The sequence below is a fragment of the Lepus europaeus genome, chromosome 21 (genome assembly GCF_033115175.1).
Source record: "Lepus europaeus isolate LE1 chromosome 21, mLepTim1.pri, whole genome shotgun sequence".
Taxonomy (NCBI): domain Eukaryota; kingdom Metazoa; phylum Chordata; class Mammalia; order Lagomorpha; family Leporidae; genus Lepus; species Lepus europaeus.
Window position 1 is genome coordinate 16,046,815 of NC_084847.1, and position 19,405 is coordinate 16,066,219.

Genomic DNA, 19,405 nt, shown 5'->3' on the forward strand with positions numbered 1-19,405 from the left:
GGCCACACATGAGGGTGCTTCCAGACAATGAGGTATGGAAAAGAAAAGTCACCACGAAATAAGCCAGACAACCAACTACAGTCACAGAGATAGTCAACTCTGGAATGAGATGGCCTGCATTCCAACAGGGCTCCACGGGCTGGCTTCATGAAGCACTGGGTAAACTTGGTGCTTCTGACACCCACATCCCACGCTCGCGTGCTGCTCTGCTTCTGTCCCTGCTAATGTGCCTGGGAAGCAGTGAATGATGGCCCAAGTGCCTGGGCCCCAGCCAGCCACGGGTGACACGAATGGAGTTCCTTGCTCCGGGCTTCAGCCTGGCCCAGCTCTGGCCATTTGGAGAGTGAAGCAGTGGATGGAAGGTCCCTCTCTCCCTCCCTTCTCCACCCCCATCACTCTGCCTTCAAATAAATAAATACTTTAAATATGACGTCAACGAGCAAATAAAAATCTTAAAAAAACAAAAGACAAAAACAAAAAACAAACAAAAAAAACAGTCCCACAATTTACCAGGGCACAGATCTCAGAGTTGCAGGTTCATGATCTGGCAAGAGATCTGTCCTAGGATTGCCATGCACATGAAATCAGTTGATGTGAGGAAGGCATGGTCAGCAGGGCCCACCCGGCCCACATTACAGATCTAGTTCACGTCAGCTCCTGGGGGCCAAGGTGGGCAGAAGCCACAAGGGTGCAGAACAGGTTTGTATGTGCCATTCCTGTGAAAACTTCAAGGAAGAAGGGCACAAGCATTCATACGCATGGAACATTCCAGGAAGGACACCTTCCAGGGTAACAGGGGTCAGAGGTGGCAGGCTGCTTCTCACTGGATACCACTTACAAGATTTAAATTCATTTCACGGGGCTGGAATTGTGGAACAGCGGCTAAGCTGCTGCCTGCAATGCTGGCATCCCATATCAGAATATCGGTTCAAGCACCAAGTGCTCCGCTTCCAATCCAGCTCCCTGCCAATGCACCTGGGTAAGGAGTGGAAGATGGCCCAGGTGCCCACGTGGGAGAGTTCTAGGCTCCTGGCTTCAGCCTGGCCCAGAGCTGGTTGCTGCAGCCATTTGAGAAATGAACCAGATAGATGGAATCTCTCTCTCTCTCTCCCTCTCCCTCTCCCTTTCCCTCTCTCTCCCTTCCCTCCCCGTCTCTTCTCTCTGCTGCTCTACTTTTCAAATAAATTCATTTCACCTTATACATATTATAAAAGTAATGTACTTTCGTTTGCTTATATATAGATATATGGGAATCACAGCACAATTTATAATAGGAAAAAAAACAACAACAACAACCAGTAAGTCCCTCACAGGAACTGGATAAACAAACCCACATATATCGTGTGCTGAAATGCCATGTAACGCACTGAAAAAAAGAAGTGCTCTATTTGTGCTGATGTGGAATGATCCACCAGATACTCTCAGACCCGGAAAATGAACTTTTAAAAGTAAAAGTTCTCACTTTATTTAAAAAATGAAAAACATATGTATATATGCTACCTATGCTTATTCTAGAAAACAGCTTTCTCCCAGGCTTTTGTCGTTTGTGTGCATGTCTGTGTGTTGCAGAGCTATAATCATACCCTATACTCTACTTACAAATCTAACTCTGCGGCAGAAGCACTTTCCCACGTTTTGATAAACATCCTTCGGTCGGCTGCCTGAGAGTCTGTTGAAAGGGCGGCCCTGAGTGATGCTGACACATCCCCAGGGGAATCTGGCAGAGGCTGGGCCTTGACCGTGACACAACCTAACCTTTTACCACACACACACACACACACCCGATACCTGCCTGGTGAGCCTTCCCTGGAGGAAGGCCAGGTGGCCATCTTGGTTAAACAACCCAGGTTGCCATGTCAACAGCGAATTAAAAAGACATGGCAGGTTTGTGGAGAGCCAGGGGGAATGAGATTTGGAAAGCGGGCTGTTGTCTCCCTCTGAAGTCGCCACGGGCCACAGCACCCCTGCACAGCCTGTTCTCAATGACCTCGGATAGTGGGCATTAAGAGCCCCATCTCATCCACACGTGGGCAAACATTTCACCAAGAGTCCACCATACATGATGATATTTTAAAAATATCCCTTTCATGGGCTGGCGCCGTGGCTTAACAGGCTAATCCTCCGCCTTGCGGCGCTGGCACACGGGGTTCTAGTCCCGGTCAGGGCGCTGGATTCTATCCCGGTTGTCCCTCTTCCAGGCCAGCTCTCTGCTATGGCCCGGGAAGGCAGTGGAGGATGGCCCAAGTCCCTGGGCCCTGCACCCGCATGGGAGACCAGGAGAAGCACCTGGCTCCTGGCTTCGGATCAGCTGGAGGGTGAACCAATGGCAAAAAGGAAGACCTTTCTCTCTGTCTCTCTCTCTCTCTCACTATCCACTCTGCCTGTCAAAAAAAAAAAAAAAAAGAAAGAAAGAAAATATCCCTTTCATCACACACAGAACACATATATGTAATTTCTTTTTTTAAAGATTTATTTATTCAATCAAAAGGCAGTTATAAAGAAAGAAAGAGGGACAGAGAGAGAAAACAGATCTTCCATCTGCTGATTCACTTTCCAAATGGCTGCAGAGGCCAGGAGCCTGGTTTCCCACATGGGAGCAGGAGTCCAAGCATGTGGGCCATCTTCTGCTGCTTTCCTAGGCACATTAGCCAGGCGCTGGATCGGAAGTGGAACAGCCGGGACTCGAACCAGCGCCCATGTGGGATGCTGGTGTCACAGGCAGCAGCTTAATCCACTCTGCTGGACCCCCATACATGTAGTTTAAAAAGCTTAAGGACCAGCACTGTGGCATAGCTGGTAAAGCCGTCACCTGCAATGCCAGCATCCCATACGGGTACTGGTTTGAGTCCTGGCTGCTCCACTTCCTATCCAGCTCCCTGCTTATGGCCTGAGAAAGCAGCAGAAGATGGCCCAAGTGCTTGGGTCCCTGCACCCACATGGGAGATCCGGAAAAAGGTCCTGGCTTCAGTCTTGCCCAGCCCTAACAGTTGTGGCCATCTGGGGCAATGAACCAGCAGATGGAAGATCTCTCTGTCTCTCTCTCTCTATATATATATATAACTCTGCCTTTCAGATAAACAAAATAAATCTAAAAAAAAGAGAAAAAGCTTAAAATGTATATATATATATATATATATATAATATGTACATTATATATATTATACACAAAAACTAAATAATCAAAGTTCCCCTTAATGGGGGAACTTCTCACCCAGGAAGAATCACCATTATGTATTGGATGCAAATTCCCTCTTCAAACATTTTTTTGCTAAATGGATATTAATTTATGTGTATCTACTTTTTTTTAAAGAGAGTCATTTGGAGCGGCAGGTGCCTGGCATAACAGTGAGGATGCCAGCTGGGGTGCCTGCATCCCAAGTTGAAGTGCCTGGATTTGAGTCTCAGCTCCGCTTCCAATTCGGCCTCCTGGGAGGAAGCAGTTATAGATCAAGCAGTTGGGTCCCTGACACCCAGGTATGAGTTGCAGACTGAGTTTCCGGTTCCTGGCTGGAGCCCTGTTGGATAATGAACTCTGTCTCTGCTCACCTCTCTCTCTTTGCCTCTCAAATAAGCAAACAAAAATGAAAACAATGAGTCTGTGTGATATTTCAACTTGCCTTTCTACTTAAGAGCATATAAGAAAAATAGCTGATTTTTTTTTGCAGCTATTAAAATAGACCAGCCCTGTGCCAAGGGCTTTTCACGGAATTTTCTTCACACACACAAAATACATATTAGGCACTGGTTTTCAGTGAAATCCCTCAGAAAAGTCATCTCTGTCTGAATGAAAAGCCGGTGTTCTGTGAGCACCAGGCCCCTCTGAGAGACATGAGAACTGGAGGAGGAACTCGAACCCTGTCCTTTCCAGGCCGCCCCCAGCGGGGCTGAAACTTCCCTTCAAAGCCTGTGGATGGAAGACATCACAACAGTCACACCCTGTCCTTGCAGGGGCCCCCAGCCCAGAGGAGACCCCAGGGCTATTTCTGGAGCCCCCAGCCCCAGTGTGGTTGAAGCTACAACTATGGCCCTGAGAGGAAAAAAAAAAAAAATCACCCAACATTGCCAAGAACTGAAATTATTTTCTAAAAAAAAAAAAAAAACAACAAGAGTTTTCCCAAGTGAGCATTTTGGGTACAGAACTAACAGACACTGTTTTTATATACCATTTAATTTTCATTTTCTCTGTTTCTGCTTTTTAAAGATTTATTTCTTATTTGAAAGAGTTATAGAGAAGGAGAGGCAGCAGCAGCAGCAGAGAGAGAGAGAGAGAGAGAGAAAGAGAGGAGATCTTCCATCTTCTGGTTCACTCCCCAAATGGCCCCAACAGCGAGGGCTGGGCCAGGCAGAAGCCAGGAGCTTCATCTGGGTCTCCCACGTGGGTGTAGGGGCCCAAGCACTTGGGCCATCTTCCGCTGCTTTCCCAGGCGCATTAATGAGACAGTCCAGGACTAGAAGCAGGACAGACTGACTCCATCTTGCAGCCCCTTCCCAGCATGTACACACTACACGAAAGGGACGGAAGCCCACCTGGACAAATATTTGCCAACAGACAAGATTTAGGTTCAGCAGAAACAAGTTAGAAAAGGCTCCATCAAGACTGCCCGAGCCCTCACAGCAGCTATTGGATAACCGCTGCTCTGCTCTTGGGAGATGATGTGCTAAAGACGTACAGGTACCCCTAGACTGCGAGACCTCAGGGCTTGGTCTCTCTCATCCTCCCAGCCCCTCCAATCAAGCTTCGACTTCTTACTTCCCTAAAACTTAACTTCTTTTACTTACACCCTTGTGTCTGTTCTCACCGACACCAAGACATGAACTTGGACTCTCTCACCAGGTTTCCTGCAACATCAGCAGGAAGCTGGATCAGAAGTGGAGCAGCAGGGACTGGAACCAGTGCCCATATGGGACACTGGAGTGCAGACAGTGGCTTTACCCACTAGGCCACAGCACCATCCCCATTTCTACTTTTTTTTTTTTTTTTTTTTTTGACAGGCAGAGTGGACAGTGAGAGAGAGAGACAGAGAGAAAGGTCTTCCTTTTGCCGTTGGTTCACCCTCCAATGGCCGCCGCGGTAGCGCGCTGCGGCCGGCGCACCGCGCTGTTCCGATGGCAGGAGCCAGGTGCTTCTCCTGGTCTCCCATGGGGTGCAGGACCCAAGGACTTGGGCCATCCTCCACTGCACTCCCTGGCCACAGCAGAGAGCTGGCCTGGAAGAGGGGCAAGCGGGACAGGATCGGTGCCTCGACCGGGACTAGAACCTGGTGTGCCGGCGCCGCAAGGCGGAGGATTAGTCTGTTGAGCCACGGCGCCGGCCCATTTCTACTTTTTTTAATAAAAGGTTTATTTATTTGAATGAGAGAGACTTCCACCTGCTGGTTCAATCCCCAAATGGCCGTTAACTGCCAGGGCTGAGACACGGTGAAGCCATATGCCTGGAACTCCATCCAGGTTTTCAACGAGGATGGCAGGCACCCAAGTACTTGCTCCATCATCTGCCACCTTCCCAGGCACATCAGCAGGAAGATGAACGATGGATTGGAAGTGTGGAGTAGCCAGGACTTGAACCAACACTCCGTATGGGTGTCCAGGTGGTGGCTTAATCAGCTGTGCCACAATGCTGTCCCCTCTACACTCTTTTCCCAGAGCTTTTTTTTTTTTTTTCATTTTTTAAAAAATTTTATTTGTTTTCATTTTATTTAAAAGGCAGAGAGACAGAAACAGATACAGAGAAACCTACCATCTGCTGGTTCACTCCCCAAATGCCCTTAACAACCAGGACGCAGCGGGCCAGGCCAAAGTCGGGGAGCCCACAGCTCAGTCCAGGTCTCCCACATGGGTAGAAGGCACTCATGTACTTAGAGTCATCAACCTCTGCCTCCCAAGTGCACTGGCAGGAAACCGGATCAGAAGCAGACAAGCAGGGACTCGAACCAGGCACTCCGACACGAGTGAAGGCATTACAAGCTGCACTAAACACCCTCCCCAATCTGATGTGGGGTGAACAGACAGGTAGCTAGTGCTAAGTATGTGTGAGCTGGAAGTGGCTGCAAGACCCCCTATTAATTCCATCCTCCCAGTTGTCAATCAAAATGCCCACCTTCCCAGGATACATCTGCTTCATCCAGGACCTAAGGGGAAACCCCGTGAAAATATGGATATTAAACTCCATGTGGAACTTGCGGAGGTACCATAAAATTCCCAGGTGGGATCACTCCTGTAGAGGTGCTGCCCCTACTTCATAAAAAAGGCCAACAAGCGGGGGGACGGCTCTTTTTCTGGGGACCACGACCAGAGGTGCTGCACAAGCACCCTCTCCTTCTTCCCTAACCCCTCTCCTTTTGGGCAGTCCTCTGCCCACTGCTCACACCACTCACACCACACCCAGTGCATGTGTGCTCACTTTCTCCCCTTCTGAATAAATTCTATTATTGTTTTATACATCTTTTTTAAAAAAAGATTTATTTATTTATTTGGAAGTCAGAGTTACATAGAGAGAGGAGATGCAGAGAGAGAGAGAGAGAAGTCTTCCATCTGTTAGTTCACTCCCCAATTGGCCACAATGGCCGGAGCTGCGCCGATCCGAAGCCAGGAGCCAAGAGCTTCTTCTGGGTCTCCCATGTGGGTGCAGGGGCCCAAGGACTTGGGTCATCCTCCACTGCTTTCCCAGGCCATAGCAGAGAGCTGGATCAGAAGTAGAGCAGCCAGGTCTCGAACCAGCGCCCACATGGGATGCCGGCACTTCAGGCCAGGGCATTAACCTGCTGTGCCACAGCGCCAGCCCCTATATATGTTATACATGTCTGCACTTTGTGTGAGACAAGGATCTGGAAAAAAATGAACCCTCCAAGTGCCCACAAGAAATCTTTGCTGTTTGGGGCTGGTGCTGTGGCACAGTGGGTAAAGCCCCCGCTTGCAATACCAGCATCCCAAATGGGCACTAGTTTATGTTCCGGCTGCTCTACTTCTGGTCCCGTTCCTTACTAATGGCCTGAGAAAAACAGCAGGAGATGGCCCAAGCACTTGGGCCCCTGCCACCCATGTCAGAGACCCAGATGAAGCTCCTGGCTGTGGAATGGCCCAGTCCTGGCCATTGTAGCCGTTTTGGGAGTGAACCAGTGGCTGGAAGATCGCTCTCTCGCTCTCTCTCTCTCTGTCTCTTTCAAATAAATAAATAAATACACAAAAAAATCCTTGCTGTTTGTTAAGGCTACACAAGACAATGGCATTGCATTTTCATTTTCCCTATCAGTTACTACACCAAGCTCAATCACATTCTCACCTCCCCGACTCCTTTTACGCCATGGTAGAACACAAATCCCTGATAGACAGGTGCCCTTTTCCAAACCCACCCAGAAGAAGGATGTCCAACTCCAAGCAGTAGCTTCCTGGCCACACCAACAGGAGAAACTACATCTGACATCATGCCCCCGTATCCATGTACACACAGACATAGGGGATGGCATCAAAATCTTTAACGCAAAACTGGACAAGGCAGAAGGCACTCAAGGTGGAAACTTCCCAATCTAAGGTTTTATCAGCAAATAAATTTGGAAGAAGGAAGTTCATCTGTGGAAAGGCTTTAAAAGCCATGAATTCCGAGAGCCAGTAACAAACAGCGTCATATACTGGCATGTGGGAACAGAAAGGGAAGTTAACATTTATTAAGTACTTACGGTGTACAATACACAATTCAAGGTTATTTTTAAAATCCTGATTAGGAGTGGGTGGTTAGCCTAGCAGTTAAGATATGCATGTCTCACATCAGTGTCTGGATTCAACACCAAGCTCCAGCTCCTGATCCCAGCTTCCTGCTAATATTAGCGCTCTCAGGGAGGCAGCAGGTGGTCAGCTCAAGTGGCTGGCTTCCTGCCACCCACACAGGAGACGCAGTTTGAGTTTCCAGTTGCTGGCTTCAGTCCTCCAGCCATTGCGGGCATTTGGGAGTGAAGCAGCAGATAGGAGTGTGTGCTCGCTCGTTCTGTTTCTCTCTTTCTCTCTCTCCCCCTCTGGCAAATAAATGAATAGTATTTTTTTAAAACACTGAGGAACAAGAATGTGGTCTATGCTCCACGGTAGTAACCACACAGAATAGCTGGAAATGCTAGAGGATGTCCTCAAACATTTTTAAGTAACTAACAGACCATTACACTTCCACCTTTACCTCTGTGTCTCCGCTACACAGATGGGAAGAGTCACGTCTGTAACTATTCGCCTCTCTGTGTGCAATGCACAGCCTGGTTCAGATACACGGCATCAATGAGTAAGTGCAGGTTTCAACAATTTACGAAATCAAGTACCTAGGCTGCTTCCTACAAAAGAGTTTTCAGTAATAGCATGTCATTAAATAATTTTTTTTTAATTAACAACAGGTACATCATGAGAGGATGGTCACCAACAACCAACAGAGCCACCACATTTATGAGCATCAATGCGTGGACACGGAGGTGCCCCTCTCCCCCCCAGGTTTCAGTGGCTGTGGTTTCAGTTACCCACGGTCAACAGAAGATAGTGGCGAAGCCCACGCGCACATGAAGTACAATCAGGCATTGTGAGAGAGCGAGCCCCCATTCACATAACATCTACTAGAGCAGACTGTGGTAACCGTTTTATTTTATTTTTAGCCTTTGTCATTAATCTCTTACTGGTTCTATTTATAAATTAAACATTAGCTTGGATATGTACAAAATGTTCACAGAAAATGGAAGGAAAACGTATGTTTGTTTAGGTGCAAAGAAATTTTGAAATTCATGCATGTGGGGAGTCTTCAAATAGTTCATGGAGAATGCCTATTATTTAAAAAAACAAAACCTGAATTTCCAAAGTATTATGCATCAAAATAAACTTATCTTTAATTCATGAACTTTTCAAAGTGTTCCCATATGCATAGGAAAGAACATTTTCTTTCTTTTTTTTTAAGATTTATTTATTTATTTGAAAAAAATAAAAATAAAACCACTTTGGGCATGACTCAGTCAAAGGTTTTCCCATCCCCGTAGTAGTGGGTCCCAAGCAGCTACCTGAACACCACTCTAAGGTAAAGAGACCTATTTCACACCAACAGCATCCTCCCAGACCCAGCACTGGGCAGGATTTAGAATCACAGAAGACCCCAACCAGTGACCTTAACTCACCATCCCTAGGGGCAGGTGAGCCGTTCACTTACCTTGAAGTGGAAGGAGCTTGCTGGGGACCCGCTGGAGCCATAGCGCTCACTTTTTGTTAGGTTGCTGTAGTAGTTATTGACCTTGGAATTGACATTCTGGTTGGACCGGGGGTCATCCGTGATGGGGCAGATGAAGTAACCTTCCTCCTCATCACTGTCTGCGTCAGAATCACCGTCGTGGCCAGTCTGGGAGGACTGGCGGCCACCAAGGCCCTCCAGGCGGAAGATGAGGTCTTCATCGGCCATGTTCCAGGGGTGCCCGTGTTACCCAAGGGGGACGTGGCACAGCCAGAGTTCCAGGGCAAGTGCAGCGGCAGAGGCCCTGCAAGGGAGGGAAGCACAGGCCAGAGAATGGGTGCTGGGGCGCAGGTGCACCACCGGGCATCTCACCCTGCAGGGCCCCAGTATCACGAGAACCAGCACTCTTGGAATAAAAGCCCAAGCTGTCTTCAGGGAGGCAGCTGGTAGCCTCCAGGAACTTTGAAATATCCAAACCCACCCAACCCAGTCATTCCACTTCTGAGAACTCACTGCTTGGAAATACTGGAACAACGAAGGGAAAAGGAATGGCTCTGATGCAACCAGAGTGATCTTTTCAGAGCAGACATCAGACCCAGTGACTGCTCTGCTCAACACGCCTAGAAATTCCCTTCAAAGCCAAATAAAACCAAACGCCTTCCAGGGTACTGTCGGCAGCGGGTCAGCTGCCCCCTGGATGCCAGCATCCACATCTGAGTGCTGGGTCACGTGGAAAGCCCTCGCCCCCACGCTCCCCGTAACTCTGCCATTCAAATAGACAAATCTAAAAGAAAGAAAGAAAGAAAGAAAGGTCCAGAAAAGGCAAATCTACAGCAACAAAAACTACATTCATGGTTGCCAGGGCTGGAGGTTGGGAGGGAATGGGGAATGATTGCCAAGGGGCCTGGGTTTCTTACAAGTTGAGGAAAAGGTCCCAAGCATGACTGAACTTACAAAAAAATCAGTGGATTGGAAACTTTAAAGGGGTGGATTGGGAGGTATGAGAATTATACTTCAATAAGGCTGAAGTATTAAAAAAAAAAAAAAGATAGTCATGGGAAGCTACAGCATTTTACAAGCAAGTTGTAGAAGCCTGGGTGTATTTCAATGATCCCACTTGCGCGAAAAGGAAAGGAAGGGGGCCGGCACCGTGGCTTAACAGGCTAATCCTTCGCCTTGTGGCGCCGGCACACCGGGTTCTAGTCCCGGTTGGGGTGCCGGATTCTGTCCCGGTTGCCCCTCTTCCAGGCCAGCTCTCTGCTGTGGCCAGGGAGTGCAGTGGAGGATGGCCCAAGTGCTTGGGCCCTACACCCGCATGAGAGACCAGGAGAAGCACCTGGCTCCTGGCTTCGGATCAGCATGATGCGCCGGCCACAGCGGCCATTGGAGGGTGAACCAACGGCAAAAAGGAAGATCTTTCTCTCTGTCTCTCTCTCACTATCCACTCTGCCTGTCAAAAAAAAAAAAAAAAAGGAAAGGAAGGGGCATTGTGCGTGCACTGTACCTTTGCTGAGGGAGCTCAGGGGCTGTTTAGTGGCCAGGGAGCTGGCAGCTGAGGGACCTTTTCCAATTTCATACACATCTTTACTGCCTCAACTCTTAGAAAGCCAGACTACTTTCAACACAAAACAATAAATGTGTCTTTTAGGTCAAGCCAGTAATTCCAATTATTCTCAGTAGCTCTGTCCATCAGGTGAGCCGTCCTCTAGATCGGAGGTGTTGGCATTTTCTCCACGGCTAATGAAGCAGGAAATATATTTCTATCCAAAGTCAGTGCAACCTGCAAACTGGGAATTAAGATTCCAGGAAGCTGTACTACGCTGTCCTTTGTACAATGCATTCTTGTTATTTTTTATTCTACATTTGCACTGTGTCTTTTTTTTTTTTCTTTCTATTCTTTTTCCTCTTGAACCGCTCTTACATCGATTCCTCTCCACTTCACACTTTGAAAATTAGTGTCAACTCCCAGGTTTGTTTCTTTTTTTTTTTTTTTTTTTTTTTTTTGACAGGCAGAGTGGATAGTGAGAGAGAGAGACAGAGAGAAAGGTCTTCCTTTTGCCGTTGGTTCACCCTCCAATGGCCGCCGCGGGGCCGGCACACCGCGCTGATCCGATGGCAGGAGCCAGGTGCTTATCCTGGTCTCCCATGGGGTGCAGGGCCCAAGCACTTGGGCCATCCTCCACTGCACTCCCGGGCCATAGCAGAGAGCTGGCCTGGGAGAGGGGCACCCGGGACAGGATTGGTGCCCCGACCGGGACTAGAAGCCGGTGTGCCGGCGCCGCAAGGCGGAGGATTAGCCTAGTGAGCCGCGGCGCCGGCCCAGGTTTGTTTCTTATTGTGTGGGCGAAACACAGTCACAGGCCTGGAGCCAACACCACAGCCACCTGACGCTGCTCATTACCCAAATCTGCTCTGGGGTCTGGGCCTCTGCGAGCCCCGGCATCCATTCTGCCCTGGTCAGCCCTTGGCCAGTGTCCCCTGCTGACCAACACAGCATGGTGCCGACAGCTGCCAGCTGCCCAGCCAGGTCAGCAGCCTCTGGGAGCCAGGGTGGTGTCAGCGGAGGGGCCAGACCCATAGCCTCAGCCTGCAGACGTCCAGGCTGTGTGGCTCAGCGGTTAAGAGCTCAGATGCGGGGCCAGCACTGTGGTGCAGTGGGTGACGCCGCTGCCTGCAATGTGGGCCTGCCATATGGGCATTGGTTCGAGTCCCCATTATTCCATTACCGATCCAGCTTCCCATTAATGCACCTGGGAAAGCAGCAGCAGATGGCCCAAATGCTTAGGCCCACGTGGGAAAGTGCCCTGTGTGGGAAACCCAGATGGAGTTTTAGGCTCCTGGCTTTGGTCTGGCCCAGCACAAGCTGTTAGAGCCATTTGGGGAGTGAACTAAATGACAGAAGATTGATTCTCTCTCTCTGTAACTCTGCCTTTCAAATAAATAAATCTTATTAAAAATAAAGACAGCTCAGACTTGGGAACCAGGTTGTTAAAAGCATGAATCCTGGTCAACCTGACAAATTAATTCATCTTGTCAACGCTCCCAACTGCACTGGGGGCAGCTTAGCAGGGAAGTGGCCTGAGTTCCACATTGGTTCACAGAGGACTTGGGGCCAGAACCCAGCCCTTGAGCATAACTCACCAGAGACCCACTGTTCTCTTCGACAACAGCAGCTGCAAACAAGCAGTGACCCTGCCCTGGCACAGTGGCTGGCACCTAGCGAACTGAGTGACATGACCTGATTCCTCTGGGTAGTCATGAATTTGCTCTCAACACATCTGGGGCAGTGCCTGCTGTCCCCAGAGAGCTGCTTCCTCCTCCCTCCATAGTGACAAGTCACTGGCCGTGGGCTAAGTACATGTCCACTCAGGAGAAGGCCTACATTTCCGAGATCCTTTGCAGCTAGGTTTGGCCATGTGACCAAGTTCTAGCCAATGAGATACCGGCAGATGGGCTGTGTGCGGTGTCAAGGAAAGATTTCACTTTGTTTTGCTGGAAGGCAGAGAGAAAGAGAGAGCACTCAAGAGCGAGAGCACCAGAGAGATAGGGGAGAGCTCACTCACCTGCTGGTTCACTCCCCCCAAAGGCCAGCCACAGCCAGAGCTGGGCCAAGGTAAAGCCAGGAGCCAGGAATTTTATTCAGATCTCCCGCATGGGTGGCAAGGACTCAAATACTTGAGTCATCACCCTGCCTCCCAGGAATTGCGTGAGCAGCTAGAATGGAGAGTGGAGCAAACATTCATGATTAAGAGATGAAGGTGTCGCGGGGGCAACTTGACCGTTGCACTCAATGCCTTCCCTCTAAAAACGGTTTTTAAAGGAGGGAGTGTACCCTTCTGCTCTGCCTCCTTCCTATGACTGGAATGCAGATGCGCTCACAGGAGCTTATGTGGCTATTTAAGGCCATTGCTGAGGCTGGCAGAGCCATAAGACAGAGCCTGAGTCCCTCACATCACAGGCCAGTACAACCGCAGTAGTATGAGGCTCTCAGGCTCCATACTTTGATACCTAAGCCTGTGTAACATACTGTAATTTTCCTTTTTCCCTTACTACTTGCTAATTCTATCTGGTCCAGTACCCCCTTCTCTCCCCTTTCATAGTAACTTGTATCTCTTAAACAACAAACTGATGGTTGGTTGGGCAGGGTCAGCCTGGGAAAACCATGATCTCAATCCAGAGTCCTCACTTGACAGCTGCCCCCATGCTTGCACCTGGTGTTACTTAGGCTTCCCCAGACAGGCAAGGGGCCCTCGGAGTTCCAACACCATCAGCATGTCCAGGCTCCTAGGGATCTCTCTGTCCCTCGTGGGCCTCCCTCAGTCTACAGGAGTCTGCTCCCCCGAGCAGAGCCTGGGACTGGGAGCAGGACCCCAGCCCCAAGACTCTGGGATCCTCCAGGTCCCCTCTGCCCTCACTCAGGCATCCACATCTTCCTGTCCCAGTCGCTGACACAGCCTGGGGAAATAATTCTAGGGCGAAGGTGCTGAGTGAAGTTCTGAGTCAAACAGGCCCGAGCTCAAGCCGCAACTCTGCCACTTCCCAGCCGTATGGCTGCACTTCTTAACCCTCAGCTTCCTCGCTATCAGCTGGGGTGCAGAGGGGAACCCACTCCACGACCGTGATGGTGCTGACAGGGAGCAAGCACGGAGGCACACTAGCTATTATTATCGTCATTTTTATGATCGCAGACCAAAGGGGCTGAGCCTTGGGTCCCTGCCAGGCTGGGGACCTGGCTGTCCGCTTGGCAGCAAAGCCGAGCATCTGCAGGGTTCTCAGGGAACAGACTATTTTAGGCTCTGGCCAGGCCAAACCACGGCTCTCGCTGTGTCTTGTTACTTATGGGGCTCCTCTGGCAGACACAGGGGCAAGAAACTACGCTTGCAACGCCTCAGGCAAGGCCTGTGGGTTCAGCCACAGCGGCCGCTGGCCTCCCTCAGGGCTCTACCCCAGCAGTGGTTTCTCTGCTGTAGAAAAGGCGCTGGGGCGTCCCCTCCCTACTCCCGGGAGCCAGCGTCCCAGAGCCAACATGGGGCACCCTGAGCCGGCCGGAGCGCACACATGCAGCCGGCACAGCAGAACTCACAGGTCCTCAAGGTAACCACAGCGGACCTACACTTTACTGGCCTACCGCCTCCTCTCCGGCACTTGCTTCTGAAGACGGACCCGCCCCTCCAGACCCTCACTCAGGTGGGTGGAGCGGGTGGGTCATGTGATCCATATCTAAGCCAATCACAGCAGAGAAGCGTCCATGGCCTCCGCGATTGGGTCAAAGGCGGTCACGTGACTCCAGTCAAACCAATTTTGGCCAATCAGAGGGAAAGGTTGGGGCTTTCGCTTCAGCGATTAGAAGACGTGGTCAATCTTATGGCGAAGGTGTAGGGTGGAGAGAAAAATGAACAGTAATGGCGTCATTTGGGACCCAGACTCCAATCGGGTCAGAAGCCGAACTACCTGCCCCACCCGGACTCCTGAATTTTAGGACACAATAAGCCCTGCCTTTTTGAGGGGCAAGGAAAATGCCCTAGCTTGTTCTACAAGTGGGTTTTGTGCCACCTTGGACTGCTGTATATTATTTATATCTCATTTTTAAAAATACGTTCATTAAAGCACATAATTAAAAATAGAAATCTTTGGGATCCCAGCATCCCACATGGGATGGCCTGGTGAGTCCCAGACTCTGACCCCCATTCCAGCTTCCTACTAATGCAGACCCCGGGAGGCAGCAGGTGAAATGGCCCAAATACTTGGGTCCCTGTCACCCACCTGGGAGAGCGGGATGGAGTTCCCGGCTTCAGCCTGGCCCAGCCATGGCTGCTGCCAGGCACTAGGGGAATGTACCAGTGGATGGAGGACCTCTCTCTCTCCCTATCTTCCAAATAAAAATGGAAAAATGAATAACATTTAAAATAGCACACCTTTCGCACAAGGGCTACTGTGCATGACCACACAGGTTGGATAACTCTAGTCAACAACTTTTGCAACTGTGCATGGATAGCCCTACTTCCGACCCCTTGAGGCAACCCTAGTAGACAGCTCCACATCTCTAAATAATATGCTTTCCCTACTATTTCTTGTCTGCTTTAGTCTTGCTGATTTCCTGGTGTGATAAATGGCGCTTTCGCTTCTCTTCCCCTCACCACGTCCCTTCCTCACCTCCTACATTAGTAGGTAGGTCTTTTGGGGTTCCTTTAGCTCTTGGTCCAAGAACTCTCTCTCCTCCTACCAAGTAGAAGTGGAGTTCCTCTCGCCATCGGAGAGGGGGATGGGGCAGCTTCTGTGCTGCAGATGGGTGATAAGAAAGCAGAAGAGACCTCTGCTCCCGTTAGCCTCAAAAAGGCTTAACTATTCCGGAAGTAAGACAGTGAGACCACAGACGCAAAACACTCACTGGGGACCATCTCATTTGCCAATGACAGGAGCTGCGGGGCCCAGGGGAAGCGACTGCCAGCCTCTGAAAGTTATCTTAGAGTAGGAAACCGCGCAAAGTGAGGCTGCCCTGGGCTGCAGCCGGCTTGTGCCAGGTGCACTCTGAGCCCCGGCTTCAGTCCTGTTTCCTTCCAACAAGAAACAGGGGTGGGAATTTGGCCCAGCGGTTAGGACACCGTAGGGGTTGCCCTCATCTACCAGAGTGCCTGGGTTGGAGTCCCGGCTCCACTTCCTGTTCACGGGAACCCTGGAAGGCAGCAGGTAGATGGGTCCCTGCCGTCCACGGGGGGACCCAGATGGAGTTCCAAGCTCCCACCTTCAGTCTGGCCCGGCCCTGGATGTTGGAGAATTTGGGAAGCGAAAAAGCAAGTGGAAGATTCCCCTCCCATCTCTTCCCACTCCCTCCTTTCAAATAAATAAAGCACCTGAGCCGTCACTTGTTGCTTCTCAAGACTCCTTGGCTGGAAGCTGGATTTAGAAGCCCAGTGGCTGGGATCAGAACCCGGTGCTGACACAAGAGATGCCGGTATCATAGCAGCGGCTTAACCTGCTGCACCACAACACCCCCACCCCACCTCTCCATGCCCACCCGCTGCATTTTGTTTATTTCTTGGCGATGCACACTAGGAGTTACTAGGCATGGAGCAGAGTCTGTCAGTATCTTAGTAATGTCTGCACTCCCAGCACGTGGTAAGTGCTCATCAATAAACATTCAATTAAACTACTGGGAGGAAGGGCCCTCTTCATGCCAGAATAGCAGGTGCCCCTTCCTCTCTGCCCCCACCCTCCCCTCCCCTCCCCTCCCGGCAAGCACCAGTCCCCATTCACAACCCAGCTCTCCTGACCCGCCTGCCCCAGATTCTGCAGGTCCCCCTGCCCGGGATGCTTTCTCACGTACTCTGCCTCCTTTCCACATCCTACCTCCAGAAAGCCCTCCCTGGGTAAAAAAGGGGGCAGCCCCCTGACCCCAGGGGGTGCTCTGAGCATTCACAGACATCAGGCACTGGACAGCACCAGCTGTTTTTGTCCTGACTGCTCCACTCTTGCAGCCCCAACCACTGCCCTCCCCGCCCCCAACCCAGCACTTCCACTACACCCGGAGACCCAACAGTCCAGGAGGCCCTCAGAAGAGTGTCTCCACCCCCCACCACCCTAACCCCTAGGGTCTGTGATTTTACCTTTAATGGCAAAAGGGACTGTGTGGGTGTGATTAGGCTAAGAGGCTTGAGTTGGGGGGAGGGGGTTGTCTTGGATTACCCGGAAGCCCAAAGTACCCACAGGGGTCCTTATGCAAAGGGGGCAGGAAGGTCAGAGTTAGAGGAAAGGATGTGAGGACAGCACAGAGCAAAGAGAGAGACGTGAAGAGGGTGGCCCCAGGGGCCACGAGGCAAAGGGAGAACTTCCCCTCTGACACCTCGGCTGTGCAGCTTCTTAACCCCAGAACTGGAACTCAGCAGCCTTGCACTGCTTCATGCCACGAGACTGGCGAAATCTGTCTCAGCGAGGAAGCTCTGTCCAGAGCACAGTGGCTCTCAATCCTCCAGGGACAGCGGACAATGGCTGGGGCATTCTTGGGTTGTGACTGTGAGCGTGCAGCTGGCATGAGGTAGGCAGAGGCAGAGACAGGACAGCGCCTACTGTGCCTACTGTGAAGAATTCTCCGATGGAAATGTCAGCAGGGCCGAGGCCGAGGAGCCCGCTCCGGAACGATTATAGTGGGATTCTGAGAGCGCTCCCTCACCCGCCCTCACCCTCTTGTAAAAAGTGAATCGCTGGGGCCAGTGTTGTGTCAGAGTAGGTTAAGCCACTGCCTGTAACACCTGCACCCCACACCGGAGCTAAGCCAATGCCTGTAACACCCGCACCCCACACCGGAGCTAAGCCACTGCCTATAACACCTGCACCCCACACCGGAGCTAAGCCAATGCCTGTAACACCCGCACCCCACACCAGAGCTAAGCCACTGTCTATAACACCCGCACCCCACACCAGAGCTAAGCCACTGCCTATAACACCTGCACCCCACACCGGAGCTAAGCCAATGCCTGTAACACCCGCACCCCACACCGGAGCTAAGCCACTGCCTGTAACACCCGCACCCCACACCGGAGCTAAGCCACTGCCTGTAACACCCGCACCCCACACCGGAGCTAAGCCAATGCCTGTAACACCTGCACCCCACACCGGAGCTAAGCCACTGCCTGTAACACCCGCACCCCACACCGGAGCTAAGCCACTGCCTGTAACACCCGCACCCCACACCGGAGCTAAGCCAATGCCTGTAACACCTGCACCCCACACCGGAGCTAAGCCACTGCCTGTAACACCCGCACCCCACACCGGAGCTAAGCCAATGCCTGTAACACCCGCACCCCACACCAGAGCTAAGCCACTGTCTATAACACCCGCACCCCACACCAGAGCTAAGCCACTGCCTATAACACCTGCACCCCACACCGGAGCTAAGCCAATGCCTGTAACACCCGCACCCCACACCGGAGCTAAGCCACTGCCTGTAACACCCGCACCCCACACCGGAGCTAAGCCACTGCCTGTAACACCCGCACCCCACACCGGAGCTAAGCCAATGCCTGTAACACCTGCACCCCACACCGGAGCTAAGCCACTGCCTGTAACACCCGCACCCCACACCGGAGCTAAGCCACTGCCTGTAACACCCGCACCCCACACCGGAGCTAAGCCAATGCCTGTAACACCCGCACCCCACACCGGAGCTAAGCCACTGCCTGTAACACCCGCACCCCACACCGGAGCTAAGCCAATGCCTGTAACACCTGCACCCCACACCGGAGCTAAGCCAATGCCTGTAACACCCGCACCCCACACCGGAGCTAAGCCACTGTCTGTAACACCTGCACCCCACACCGGAGCTAAGGCACTGCCTGTAACACCCGCACCCCACACCGGAGCTAAGCCACTGTCTGTAACACCCGCACCCCACACCGGAGCTAAGCCTCTGCCTGTAACACCCGCACCCCACACCGGAGCTAAGCCAATGCCTGTAACACCCGCACCCCACACCGGAGTTAAGCCTCTGCCTGTAACACCCGCACCCCACACCGGAGCTAAGCCAATGCCTGTAACACCCGCACCCCACACCGGAGCTAAGCCAATGCCTGTAACACCCGCACCCCACACCGGAGCTAAGCCACTGCCTGTAACACCCGCACCCCACACCAGCGTGCTGGCTCCTGTCCTGGCTGCTCCCTACTAATGCAAATGGGAGGATGGCCCAAGTCATAGGTCCCCTGCAACCACGTAGGAGACCTGGAAGCAGCTGCTGGCTTCAGATCCCCTCAGCTCCAGCCTTTGGGGCCATTTGGGGAGTGAACCAGCGCATGGAAGCCCCCCTACTTTCTGTCTCTCTGTAACTCTTTCAAAGAATAAAATAAATCTTACACACACACACACACAAAGCAAATCTCCACCCACACCATAACGAGACAGAGAAATTAGCTTATGCATGGATGTGAACAACCACCTGCTACAGAAACCGAAAAGAGAAGTCAGGATTCGCTGTGCTAAAGGCTCCAAAAAAATACCACCGACGTGCACCGCACTTTGCTCACAGGAAAGTGTCCCGTTGCAGGACTAGCCGAGGGGAGCAAAATGCATTTGAGAATCTAAGCAGGAAACACTGTAGTTACAGCTTTCATTAGCAAAATGCACCAGAGGGCTTGAATCTGAACATTAGCCTAATCCTCCGCCCGCCCAGCACCTCCTGGCGTCCCCAGGACACAGTGTCCTCCTGGCAGGTCAGACCGCGGAAACAGCACG

The 19,405-nt window shown here is 51.4% G+C and overlaps 1 protein-coding gene across 1 annotated transcript in view; it reads right to left on the reverse strand.

Moving 5' to 3' along the window:
• EEF2K (eukaryotic elongation factor 2 kinase) overlaps positions 1-19,405 on the reverse strand; it is a 66,621-nt gene that overhangs the window by 43,306 nt on the left and 3,910 nt on the right. Inside the window, exon 2 of the mRNA XM_062180635.1 lies at positions 9,164-9,485. Within this exon, the coding sequence (XP_062036619.1) occupies positions 9,164-9,409 (246 nt within the window). The 5' untranslated portion in view covers positions 9,410-9,485. The remainder of the gene's footprint in view (positions 1-9,163; positions 9,486-19,405) is intronic.